The 14013-nt window shown below is 47.0% G+C and overlaps 1 protein-coding gene across 1 annotated transcript; it reads right to left on the bottom strand.

Annotated features, from left to right (window-relative positions):
- Window positions 1-1485: 1485 nt before the first annotated feature.
- On the bottom strand, window positions 1486-13819 carry HTRA4 (HtrA serine peptidase 4). Its single transcript, XM_069572994.1, has 9 exons — window positions 13281-13819; window positions 12551-12650; window positions 11428-11632; window positions 10016-10210; window positions 9345-9377; window positions 7913-8027; window positions 5872-5929; window positions 5230-5325; window positions 1486-1690 (listed from the first exon to the last, which is right to left on the bottom strand). The coding sequence occupies exons 1-9, from the start codon at window positions 13759-13761 to the stop codon at window positions 1525-1527; spliced, it is 1449 nt and encodes a 482-aa protein (XP_069429095.1). The 5' UTR covers window positions 13762-13819; the 3' UTR covers window positions 1486-1524.
- Between the last annotated feature and the right edge of the window lie 194 nt (window positions 13820-14013).

Here is a 14013-nt window from a genome sequence, read left to right as displayed (position 1 = left end):
GGCTATAGCAGTCAGTCATAGGGAAAGAGACAGCCAAGCTTTCAAGTTCCCACATCACAGGGGATAAAAAAAAAATGTTCTAAACTTGTGGTTTTAAAAACTTAGTTCCCATCCCTTACAATCTGAGTTGAAAAGAACTGTTAAGTGTAAAGTAAAAGGGGGGGTTTACAAAGAGCCTGCTATTTGGGCAACGTATAAATTCTAGGAACAATCAAGGTAGAACCGCTCAAAGTTTAGTCTCGTAATAATTGACATGAAAGCCAAGAATCCCAGTTAAAATAACTGGATACTCTCTATCATTATGAAGCAGTTTTCCTGAAAGTTTCAGCTTTATTATCCCTGATTAATATGACCGCTCTTCTTATGGTATTAAATGGAGGCAATTATGTAGAAATGAAAACAGATTATTCTCTTTTGTCTTGATAGTTCTGTACCACATTGACCTCAACTTCTTCATAACTATAAATTGATAGATTCTTATTTATAATCTCTATAGTCTAAGGCAGTATATTTTAAATTGCTGTGGGTCCTGAAGAAATTGAACCTTCTCCCCAGAAAAATGCACATAAACTTAAAATTTCTGCATAGAACTTAAGAGAGTTCAAGGATGCCCCTTTTAAAAAAGAAAAACTCACTTTTAAGAAAAATCTGGAAAACTAAAATTGAAATCCTGCCCCAAATAAGATACTACTTTAAACCACAAATACTGCTTCATCTCACACTTTAAAAAAAAATCCTTAAAGATATTCACAAACCCCATCAAAAGTTATTTTTAAAAAATAAACTGTGGCAGCTTTCAGACTCAAAATCACTGGTCATGAATGTTTCCAGGAAGAAGAACTTGGGTAAAGAGGTAAAAGTCTGTAAATTATTAAAGTTTCTATTTTATAGAATATTTTATAGAAGCCCTCCTCACAGAAAAGCTGATGGGAACCAGAGTTGTTTCCACTGCTAGCTGACAACCTGAGAATCTATATTCCTCTGTGACCATCCAAATTTGTTAGTTTCAGTGTGAATTTTAAGTGACGAGTATCCTCTGTATTTACAGACCCTGGCCAATTGTGATAAACTTGGAGAACTGAGTAAAGGAATAATATTAAAAATGTGATTTCCTTTGCACTCTGGATTCAGTTTCTCAATGTCGGTAGATAGGTGTATATGTGTGTGTGTGTGTGTGTAGTGCTATATCCAGTTTATGGCTATAAAAAAGTTTTAGTACTTCCATCAAGGATAAATTAGAAACTGCCTGTTTTCAGTTGTTTCCTGTCTTTAAATAAAATTTTATCAGCTCCCCAGACTTCCTGGCACCATGTCCTTCTTCTACTTGCCTTAGGCTCCTTATCAGCAGTTGTAATACCCCCAACCTGATGGTTCTGGAATGTGTGTATGTGTGTTTTAAAAGCACACATTTTTCTTCAGAAGAAAGAGATCCTAAAACCCCTTGCCATCACTGGCACATCCTCAATACAAACCAGGTAATGTAGCTTTGGCTTTGTTAGATAATTTATCTTTAAAGCAAGGCTCTTAATTGATTATCTCAGGTGTGACTGTCAGGATCAAAGTTTGACTTTTCCGACGAACCAGGAGGGAAAGTGAATCATTGGCCTTAACAGCTTCAATCACATCGGTTGTTGTGGTGACAGGCAGTCCGTTTATGCTGACAATTACATCGTGGTCTTTCAACCCAGAGCTGGGAGGGGAGAAAAAAGGACCATGAAACTGTAAGAGTTTGACTTAATCCCCATCTAGAATTTAATGTCTGTCTCTCAAGGCACTACTATTGTGCTGACATTAAGCATGCAAACCAGGGAACCAGAAATAGCCTCCATTCTTCCAAATATGCCACTTCCCTGGTGGTTCAGATGGTAAGGAGTCTGCCTGCAATGCAGGAGACCTGGGTTCGATCCCTGGGTTGGGAAGATCCCAAGGAAATGGCAACCCACTCCAGTAATTCTTGCCTGGAAAATCCATTTTTGGAAGAGCCAGTCCGTAGGGTTGCAAGAGTCAGACACAACTGAGCGGCTTCACTTTCACTTTTCACTTCCAAATATGGGAGCTCTTCTAATATATGCTGCAGAATCACCGGAGGACAACAACCCTATTCACCTTTCTAGAATTCATATTCCACCAGAATCATATGTATGAAATTTGCACCTCCCATATGTTAGATTTGGTACCCTCAACCTTACCAATAAACGTGAAAAGCCCAAGCAATACATATTTTTCCAGACAATTACACTCTGATCAGTGGGGTGTTGACAGCCCACTTACCTACCCCACCTTCACCTATAATTTTTGGACCTGGAGGGTATGCTGAGCTGTACTACAGAAGCAGTTTCCAGAAAGTCAAAAACCAGTCACGAAGCTCCAAGCTCTAAATATTTAAGGCTTCTTTTCCTCAAAGTTGTGATTATATTCAGCCTCCAACATATTTGTTTCACATAGAATATATGTTCTAGAAACAAAACTAGTTCCAGATACAAAACAGTACAGTAAATATATAGCCATGTGGACGATCTATCTTAAAGTCAAAAACAGGCTGGAAGTCAAATGACCACAGGAGATACCATGTGAGAGAAATGGGGGGTGGTGGCGTTGGTGGGATTTCCTGGCAGTCCAGTGGTCAGGACTCTGTGCTTTCACTGCCAGGGGGGCAGGTTATTAGACCCCTGGTGAGGGAACTGAGATCTCACAAGCCGCCAGGTACAGCCAAAAAAGAAAAAAAGAGTGAGGAATAGGAAACTGAGAAGCCCAGGGAAGAAATGATAATGTGGGAGGATTATCAGGGTATGTGGAGTTTATTAAAAAAAAGAAGAAAAGAGAAACCAAATGTAAAGGACGTGCCTATGAAGAGAAGTTCAAGGGTAGAGCTAAAAGCAGAGAAAACCTTGAGAACAACGGTAGTTGCCGGGCGGGGCAGGGCAGGGGGTTGCGTAGGAGGAAGGGTTGGTGCCTGGTGTGGTGCACAAAGAAAGAAGTTAATTCACAATAGTTCTGTAAGTAGAAAAAGAAATCTGTAAAGTATTACTGGATGCAAACTATGCGTCAAGTATGGGGAAGTGGGGCTCAGACAAATAAGAGACTTTCCCCCATGACTGTCAGCTTGTAAGAAGCGAAAGCAGGATTTCATCCTGGATGTTTCAGACTTGAAAACCCATCTTCTCGTCAGTCACTCTGCCTCTCAGAAACAATAACAGCAGCCGCAAGAGTAGGATAATACAGGGGCCAAGCTAGGTCCCACATCCCTGCCTTCTGACTGACACATCACGTAACTTCCAAGGTAATTAACCTCTGCACCCCATTTGCTGCCTCTGTAAAATAACACCTATATCCCCAAATTACTGGGGGCTTGAAACAAGTACATGAAGTGAAGTCACTCAGTCGTGTCCGACTCTTTGCAACCCCGTGGACTGTAGCCCACCAGGCTCCTCCGTCCATGGGGTTCTCCAGGCAAGAATACTGGAGTGGGTTGCCATTTCCTTCTCCAGGGGATCTTCCCAACCCAGGAATCGAACCCACGTCTCCCGCATTGCAGGCAGACACTTTAACCTCTGAGCCACCAGGGTAGACCCTTTAAATGATTCCTGACACAGTAAGTGGTTGATAAATGCCAGCTGTTATTACCAGAACTGTGATCACTATTATGAGTGGGTGACACCAGGAAGATTTCCAGTTTATCAGAGACTTCAAGCCAGCAGCAATTCCCACCGTGTAACGTGCACCTGAATCCCCTGAAGATCTTATTTAAAAAGCAGATTCTGATTCTTTCTAAACTTTTATTTTATATTGGAGTATGTTGTGTTAGTTTTGGTGTGCAGCAAAGTGATTCAGTTACGCCTACACATGTATCTATTATTTTCCAAATTATTTTCCAGAGGCACTCCTGTCACTCTGAAAAGCTCTAGCTGATGCCATTGTTGCTGGTCTACAGACCAAATTTTGAGGAGCAAGGACTGAAGAGCTGAAAGAAATAGCTTCGGCCTTGAACCAGAAGTTAAAAATAAGTGGGGGCAGGGACCCAGAAAGTCTAGAAATGCCAATGGCAAGTCAAATATAGTAACTGGAAGCCTAACGCTTAGCTGTTCTGAACAGTTAGTACCCTATAGATTCTTGCCCTATGAAAAGAGTTAACATAATCTAAGCAGACTGTTGAGCTCTTAGAAAAACGAAAACGGTGAAGGAAGGGTATGCAAGAAGCATAAGAGAGAGATCAGGAGAATAACTGTAGGCCGAGTGATCTTTTCTCTCTGTAGTTACTGGAAATCTCTCGAAATGTCTCTAGCCTTTGCTTTATTCACTTTATGTACTTGTTTAGTACTGGGCTGGCCTCTGATAGTGTCAGAGAATTCTTTAGTGTCATCCAGGATTTTAAAGTACCTAAAATATGTTCCTAAACTCCTAACCCTCCAGATTCTTCTAATTCTTACTAAGTAAGGTATTAAGCAAAAGAGTAGATTTGGAAATTCTAGCAAAATTAATTTAAATTTATGTGAACTGGTAGCCACATTTAAAAAAAAAGTTTTTCTCTAATTTTTAAACAGATGAAACTAACATATAATATAAAAATGTACTTTGATGTCTTAACTGTATATCTAAAATATCATTTTAACATGTCATATTTTAATAATTATTATACATATTTTACACTCTTTGAAATCTTCTAGAGACAGCATATACCTGATGATAATTTCTTCCACAGTGCAGTTATTAAAATAAAATGCAATCTTCCCAGAACAACAACAACAAAAAAAGATATGCTTCATGGGAAAACATTTCACAATGCTTCTGTTCTGTGTTTTAATTTAATTATCAATTAAAATTAAGTAAAATGCAAAATGGGGTTTCCCAGGTGGCTAGAGGTAAAGAACCTACCCTCCAATGCAGGAGACCTTAAGAGAAGCAGGTTTGATCCCTGGCTTGGGATGATCTCCTGGAGAAGGAAATGGCAACCTACTCCAGTATTCTTGCCTGGAGAATCCCATGGACAGAGGGGCCTGGTGGACTGCCGTCCATAGGGTCATAAAGAGCCTGAGAGGACTGAAGCGACTTAGCATGCAAACACGCACAAAACGTAAAATATGGTCGGTCAGTCACACCCCTCAGCTGTTCAGTGGCCTCTGGGGGTGGAGCCCACGGTACGGGACAGGACCCTGGATCCCACACACGTTTACCGCGGGACACGTCTAGTGAGAACGGAGGAGCCTGGGCCGGGGCCTGCACTGCTCTTACCTCTCAGCAGCTGTTCCTTGAATCACCTCATGTACAAAAACCCCAGAAGCCACGTCAGGGAATTCTGGATCTTGCCTTTTCATTTCTTGAAGCAGGCTAGGAAGAGTGACAAGAGATTCCCCAGGAGGTTAGGAAGCACAGTGAACTAGCCCTGGCCCGCCCCTAGCTCTCAGCGGGGACTCTCTGCTCAGCCCAAGGCTCGCACCAAGGGGACAAAGACGCCATCTAGCTGGTCACAGGGCCACAGTCATTCTTCCCCGATTCTCGGTGCCAAAGCCTAGAACCACTGGACGTTATAAAGTGTGGCCATAGTGTGACTTCCCTGACAGTCCAGTGGTTAAGACTGAATTTCCACTGCAAGGGGAGCAGGTGCAATCCCTGGTCGGGGAACGAAGATCCCATGTGCCACATGGTGCAGCCGAAAGAAAAAATAAGTAAATAAAAAAAAATACAGCCACAAGTGAAAGAGTCCCATGGAAAATACAGTGCGTTGGTGCCGGCAGACGCGGTCACTGACTCTGTAACAAGTGGTAGGTGATTCATCCGCTTCTGACCACATCCTCTACCTTCTCCGTTCAGACTCTCTATCTGTAACTTTTTCTTCTAAAATACAACCCAGACATAGTCAAAGCCCATGCTTACTTCAATGTGAGGGGTAGCATGCGCAGACCCAGATATTTCTTCTGTGAGAGAGCCTTTCCTGGAAAGGAAAATTATAATGTGTTACTGACAACAAGACCTCTCTCCTTTTGGCAGAACTTAAAAGACCCGGAGTCACAGAATATTCCTTCCAATTATAAGTGCCCTCTCAGGCTGTCGGCCAAGACAAACGTGCTTCAGAGAACCTTCATCATTAGCGCAGGCTCACGGCCCCACCTCCGGCCCCTGGCTTTCCTTTCCACATCAATTCAATCCGAGTATTTCTGGGCACACCTCACGCCAGGCCTTGCGCCTGGCCCCCAGTATTGCTGCCTGGCCCCACTGTGATCTGAGTCGGGTCTAACATGAAACACGACTCTGTTTTCTGCAGAACTCGAAGGAGTGTCTCCACCACAGGTAAGGCCTTTGAGGGCTCCTGAAAACTACTGGAGGGGAAGAAAAAGGTGAAAAGTGAAAGTGTTAGTCACTCAGTTCAGTTCAGTCGTTCAGTCGTGTCCGACTCTGCGACCCCATGAATCACAGCACGCCAGGCCTCCCTGTCCATCACCAACTCCCGGAGTTCACTCAAACTCATGTCCATCGAGTCAGTGATGCCATCCAACCATCTCATCCTCTGTCGTCCCCTTCTCCTCCTGCCCCCAATCCCTCCCAGCATCAGGGTCTTTTCCAGTGAGTCAACTCTTCGCATGAGGTGGCCAAAGTACTGGAGTTTCAGCTTCAGCATCAGTCCTTCCAATGAACACCCAGGACTGAGCTCCTTTAGGATGGACTGGTTAGATCTCCTTGCAGTCCAAGGGACTCTCAAGAGTCTCTCCAACACCACAGTTCAAAACCATCAATTCTTCTGTGCTCAGCCTTCTCCACAGTCCAACTCTCACATCCATACATGACCACTGGAAAAACCACAGCCTTGACTAGACAGACCTTTGTTGGCAAGATAACATCTCTGCTTTTGAATATGCTATCTAGGTTGGTCATAACTTTACTTCCAAGGAGTAAGCATCTTTTAATTTCATGGCTGCAATCACCATCTGCAGTGATTTTGGAGCCCCCAAAAATAAAGTCTGACACTGTTTCCACTCTTTCCCCATCTATTTGCCATGAAGTGATGGGACCAGATGCCATGATCTTAGTTTTCTGAATGTTGCACTTTGGACTGCAAGGAGATCCAACCAGTCCATCCTAAAGGAGATCAGTCCTGGGTGTTCTTTGGAAGGAATGATGCTAAAGCGGAAAACTCCAGTACTTTGGCCACCTCATGCGAAGAGTTGACTCATTGGAAAAGACTGATGCTGAGAGGGATTGGGGGCAGGAGGAGAATGGGACGACAGAGGATGAGATGGCTGGATGGCATCACTGAATTGATGGACATGAGTTTGAGTGAACTCCAGGAGTTGGTGATGGACAGGGAGGCCTGGTGTGCTGTGATTCATGGGGTCGCAAAGAGTCGGACACGACTAAGCGACTGAACTGAACTGAAGCGAACTTTCTCACTCTCCTCTTTCACTTTCATCAAGAGGCTTTTTAGTTCCTCTTCACTTTCTGCCATAAGGGTGGTGTCATTTGCATATCTGAGGTTATTGATATTTCTCCCGGCAATCTTGATTCCAGCTTGTGCTTCTTCCAGCCCAGCATTTCTCATGATGTACTCTGCATAGAAGTTAAATAAGCAGGGTGACAATATACAGCCTTGACGTACTCCTTTTCCTATTTGGAACCAGTCTGTTGTTCCATGTCCAGTTCTAACTGTTGCTTCCTGACCTGCATACAGGTTTCTCAAGAGCCTTAGTTGCTCAGTCACATCCAATTCTTGGTGACCCTATGGACTGTAGCCAGCCAGACTCCTCTGTCCATGGAATTTTCCAGGGAAGAATACTGGAGTGTGTTGCTATTTCCTCCTCCAGGGGAATCTTCCCTGACCCAGGGATCAAAGCTGGGTTTCTTGCGTTGCAGGCATATTCTTTACTATCTGAGTCACCAGGAAGCCTGGAGGGAAAGAAAAGTCCAAACCAACTCCCCTTACCTTTCAGCTGGCGCTCATGGAATTCGGCCAAGAACTGCCGAATGCGATCCGAGGGAATTGCAAAGGAGATTCCTGCAGTCACCTTCAGTGTGTTTATGCCAATCACATCACCATCCTGCCAAAGGAGGGGACAACACTCAGCTGCCCAGCTGTGCAGATTGAACAGGCAAAGGAAGGAGAGACGCTTAGGGTGGAGCAGCAGCTGGCATCTTAGGGGACCAGCAGTGTGTGGGTTACAGAGGGGACCTACTCCAGCACAGATTCCTGCTGAGGAGTTTGGGGTTTTAATCCTGAGCTCACTTTTTTTTTTTTCTTGCTCAAATTACATTGATTTTTCAGAGTGAACCACAGTTTATATTTCAACACAGATATGAGAATAAGGAATATATGCCTTTCCATTCCTTAAATGAGACTAAAAATAAACATGGAAAAGGCAAAAAGCTGTTGACTTTCAGTCACACTTCAATGAAACTATTCAGAAGATTCGCCAAATTGACCTTAGGAACATAAGGTCAATTTATGTCCCCTAAACATAATTTATGAAGTGGGAAATACTTTTTCTTAATTTCATCATCCCTTAGCTTTTGTTAGGTAATGGGCAGGAGGAAAAAAAAGAGAGACTTTCCATCACACTGAAATACAGATTATAATTCAATAGGTCTGCAGTGTGACTTTGAAATTCTGCATCTCATCTTCACTCTAGTAAATTCATTGTCTACTGGAAAAAAAGCAGGCCCCAAATCACGTACCACGTTATAAGTAAAAAGTGCTCAGTGATTTCACACACCCAACTCATCCTCCTACAAGCAAGTGTAACATGTAAAAAGGAACCAAAAATGACCCACTCAAAGGGACTCAGAGGCCACGGTCACAGGCTGTGTTTCAGACAGCACTGCCCTTTCAGGTCGTCAAATGTATTTGAGCAACTAGAAACCCTGGCGTTGCCACCAGGGATGTTGATTACAACTTAAGAATTAAATACATGACAGAGCAGTGGACTGCTGTTGATGCCTTTATCATCTCTACGCAGGTCAATACTAAATTAGCATTTTGGGGTGAGAGTTAGTTCTTCACATGCAGAAGCAGGAGGTCGTCAAGGATATACATTCCACAGTACAGTGGTCGTTTGACATAATTTGGGTTTAGTACCCAGGACTTTTGTTAAGTACCCAACGAAAGCAGAGAACACGTGGAAGAGATGTAAGTAGGTGTGAAGGAAACTCTGGCACCCTCAACTGGATGAGCTCACACACCAGGATGGCAACCCATCGTAGATCTGAAATTTTCCTAACTCCTTACTTACGGTGCAATAATAGAAAAGCACCAAACCACACATCGCTACACAGGAGCAACATGGCCGTCTGCACCATGAAATGTCAAGTCTCTGAAAGCTAGGAAGAGGTGTGAGGCAACAAAAAAAGTGGCTACTTACCAAGTTCACCAGAGGACCCCCAGAATTCCCGTGCTGAAGACAGAATTGGAAAATGCCATCAGTACTTTTTCCCTGGTCATGTCTACACAATCCCTAAAGAGGTTTATCAAAAGCAGCCTGCTCTAGTGAGCCCGTTCCCCCAGGGCAGGCAAAGGCAGGCCACATCATCATCAATTACGAAACCAGTGCAGGTAAAGAACAATAGGAAGAGGGGACTTCCCTGGTGGTCCAGAGGCTAAGACTCTGCGCCACCAAGGCAGGAGGCCGGAGTTCCATCCCTGGTCAGGGAACTAGATTCCACATGCCCCAACTAGATCCGAAGTGCCACAACTAAAACTCAGACAGATAAATAAATAAACAATATTTTTAAAATTTAAAGAAAAGAACAACAGCCCGAGGAAGGACCACCACTTCCTATGGCAGTGGTGACCTCTGTGACAGACCCTAAGAGACCATCCAGTATCGTGGATGCCAGTCATCACATCACACAGGCTGACCTCTAACAGCATGGCACTCCATCCCTCCCACCAGGGTAGACCTGATCTCTGGACATCCCTGAAAGGCCGAAGGGAAACAAAGGTACCCTGAAGCGTTCTTCTCTCTGCATTGCCAGTGAGATCTTACTGGCCACTGCATCTTACGGGCTGAGGACAGCCACCCCCGTGACTTACATTAATTATGGCGTCTGTCTGGATGTAATCCATGTCTGAATCCTTCAGCCCAAGCTCTTTGCCCCCTCGCTGGGTGGTGCTGACAATTCCTGCCGTCACCGTGTTCTGCAGTGAAAACGGGCTCCCCAAGGCCACCACAAACTCGCCAGCTCGCAGGTCAGATGACTTTCCCAGCAGCAATACAGGGAGGTCAGTCTGTATGTGGGTGAGGAGGGATGAGGTGGATAAACCAAGAATGGACTCAATCAGCATTTGTGTATAACACATATATGACACGGCCACTACCATTTTAGCACCCGGAATCTAAGAATCGACCACACACCTCAGTTCTACAACTGCCTGAGGCTTCTTCCTTATACTCCGACTACACCAGACTCTCACTTGTTAAGATGATCAGACCATCCCTAAAATCTAAAATCACTGCTTGTAGAAATAATGATAAGTAAACAAAGTGAAGTTAACTGATGAAACATAAACCGACGTTAGCAGTTTACTTGGCCCCACTCCAGCTCACGAGTTTGCAAAGTTAATAAGCCATGAACAGAAAGGAGGTCACCCAAAGCAGTCTTTCTCTTTAACTGTGCACATGAACCTCTTGGGAATCATGCTAAGAGGTGGGTTCTCACAGACGTAGCGAGTGGACATGTGGACACAGGGCGGGAAGGAGAGGGTGGAACGAATCAGGAGAGTAGCTCTGACACATACACGCCGCCACGTGTGAAACAGAGCTAGTGGGAAGCTGCAGCATAGCTCATGCTCTGTGATGACCTAGAGGGGTGAGACGGTCGGGGGAGTGGCAGGGAGGCTCCTGATGGAGGGGATGTACGTACACAAGTAGCTGATTGACTTTGCTGCACAGCGGAAGCTAACACAACATTGTAAAGCAATCATCCTCCAATGAAAAAATAAAGAGAAAAAAAATAAAAGAGAGCCTAGTACCATAGCATTATAGAGGAGAATAAAATAAAACAAGAAAAGGCAGATTCTGATTCAGTCGATCTGAGTTTTCTACACACTTTCTCAGATGATGTCAGTGCTGCCGGGGTGTGGACCACTTTGCATAGCAAGGAACTCAAAGCACATCTTAGCAGCTTGGAATCCATTACAGTTATGTCTGGTGTTCTAAGACAGCAGAGAAATAAGTTTCCCAGAAGCAGTCTCTGTTGGAGAAGGAACTGAAGGAGAAAAAAAAAGACAGCTGTGTAGTTAATAGAAATTGCTAGGGACGGACAGACAGGCACAGAAGAAAATTTAAAAAAGAAGGAGTGACGAACAGAAAGAAAGAGAACAGGGGTGGGAGACGAAGGAAACATAGCAAGAAGAAAAGATGTGTGAGCGGGTGGGGAAGAAAACACCAGCACGTTGTCCCCAACTTTCATTTGGGATGAAAGTCCCCAAATACGCAGACTCACATTTGGCTCAATCTTAATCAGGGCAAGATCCAGTTTGTGGTCAATGTCCTTGACGGTGGCTTCATACTGGACCCCACTCTGCAGCTCCACCTGGATCCGCTGCTGGTTAGTGAGGACATGGGCATTGGTAACAATGAGCCCATCCTCAGACACTATGAACCCAGAGGCACTGGACGCAGGGACATCCTCACTGCCGAGAGGCGACCTGTCTCAGCAAGACAACAGCATAAGCCAAGGGCAGGCAAATCAGGGCATCCGCCGTACTCTGGAAGCACGAGAAACCTGGCGTTTGTCAAACATTCTCTCACCCTAGCTTCCTCAGACATTTTACTTCTCCCTGTTTCCATTCTCTCCACGTTAACTGGACTGTGTGTTCAGTGCCCTGGCCATCTCTTAGGAACAGGACTGAGAGCTGATTCCAATTCTCCTTTACCAGGAATGCCCCCGTCTTGCTGCTCAAAGTAGCTGTCCTCTGCTTCAAAGAGGACTAACCTAATTGTGGAGAAGGAAATGACAGCCCACTCCAGTATTCTTGCCTGAGAAATCCCACAGACAGAGGAGCCTGGAGGGCTACTGTCCATGGGGTCGCAAAAGAGTCAGACACGACTCAGCGACTAAACCTAATCCTGGGGTCAGAAGTGGACCTAGTGCCACTTTATCCAGCACCCAAGCAGGGAGGGAGTCAGAGAAGTCTGGTCTCTGCCTAGTTTCCACTACGAACTGGCCTACGAACTGACATACGAACTGACATATGACAAGTTTCTCTTGCCCTCTGGGTCTGGGATTCTTCTCATGCAAAAGATGCCCAGACAAGATCACCATCGAGATGCCTCCTGGCTCTTGCATTTGACCTCGAATTTGTCTGAGGCAGAGGAATAGCTCAGGTTTGCAAGTCGGAATCCATATGACTAGGGCTTTTTGGCGAAATGACCAACAGACCATACAAGGTCTTTGAGCCCCTTGATTTTTCTCAGGGCGGTTTTTAAGACTAAGTGATGCTGGGAAAACTAACTGAAGCTGGAAGGGCCGATGCGGTGGGAGTGGGGAGGAGGGAGAGGATGGAGCAGAGAGGCTCTCAGAAACTTAGCCCAGGGGTCTAGCTTCCTCCTCAGACCCCTTTTACCTGCGGAACAGCTGTAAATGAACCACGGACGGGGCCACCTTCTCCACCACGGAGGCGATGAAGTTGAACTTGCTCCTGGGCCAGCCTGCACTTCCGGTCCCTGCGAAGAGATGCTTTATTCTTGGGGCAGGGGTTGGAGGAGTAGGACCCTGGCTGCCTGCTCACATCGAGTATCACCTCTCAAATCTCTCGTCCTCTCTCCCGTCTTTCCCTCCCTTTCCTCTCTACGTGTCCCTCTGTGTATTCACTGGGGTCCCCACGAGGGTACACCTTGAGGAGACCAGACCTGTGATCCTGATTTGGAAATTACTTAAAAGGGAAAACGGTGGTCAACAGCTATGGGGAGGAAATTGGGGAGCAGCCACGTGGGAGCCGGGAACCAGACACCAAAGCAGGAGCGTGCGTGCTCAGTCGTGTCGGACTCTGCGACCCCATGGACGGTAGCCCACCAGGCCTCCTCTGTCCATGGGATTCTGCAGACAAGAACACTGGAGTGGGTTGCCATGCCCTCCTCCAGGGGATCTTTCCCACCCAGGGATCAAACCCTCATCTCTTGCGTCTCCTGCATTGGCAGGAGGATTCTTTACCCCTGAGCCGCCACACTTAAGGAGGGAAGCACTGACTCCCTTTGGCAAGGCAGCCGGGAGGAGCCGGCGGCAAACCCCGCGATGGGAACTCGCTGCTTAAAGAAGCGAGAAGGGGGCGCCGAGAGCGCGCGTCCGCGGCTCACCTGGGTCCCCACAGCCCCCCTTCTGCACTGGCACTGCGGGGAGCGCGCCACGGAGGCGCGCGGCGCGGTTCTCGGCTCGGAGCGCGCACAGGCTAGGGTAGGTCCGCCCGTCGCTGCCGCACACTGTCGCCCCCGCCGCCGGGCAGCCGCAGGTGCCCAACGGGCGGCCGCCGAGGAGCTGGGGAGCGCGCGGCGCGCGGCACTGCAGTCCCGGGGCGCACGGCCGGCCCAGCGGCCCGCCGCAGGCCTCGCCCTCGGCCGCGGCGCAGACCTGGCAGCACCCGCAGCGGTCGAGCACCGGCGCGGTCCCCGCCGAGCACCGGGGCCGCGGGGGGCAGCGCGTGGGTTCGCAGACCGCTGGGCAGGGTGGGACGGGCCAGGCCCGCCCGGCCTGGACCCCGCGCCCACTTGGCGCGGGCAGCAGCAGCCACAGCAGAACGAACGGTCCGAGCCCGGCAGGCTGCCGCAGGGGTCTGGTCATCCTGCTGGCCTCCCACCTTCCCTCTGAACCCACTCAGATGAGCAGCAGTCTCCGGACTGGGGTGTTGTCTTCGCCAGCCCCAGACTTTAAGGGGCAGAGCCTGGCAGCCCTCTCCACACACTCCCCAGTAACCCCCACTTCAACCCATCCCGACCAGTCCCAGGAGATGGAGACATGTCCTCGGCCCTTCCCCGACACCGCCCCCCCCTCCCCGCACCCCTGCACCCCCGCCAGGGACCCACCTCATGAAAC

Source organism: Ovis canadensis, chromosome 26 (assembly GCF_042477335.2).
Source record: "Ovis canadensis isolate MfBH-ARS-UI-01 breed Bighorn chromosome 26, ARS-UI_OviCan_v2, whole genome shotgun sequence".
NCBI lineage: Eukaryota > Metazoa > Chordata > Mammalia > Artiodactyla > Bovidae > Ovis > Ovis canadensis.
The sequence above is the reverse complement of the archived record's forward strand: the minus strand, read 5'-3'. Positions and strand labels throughout refer to the sequence as shown.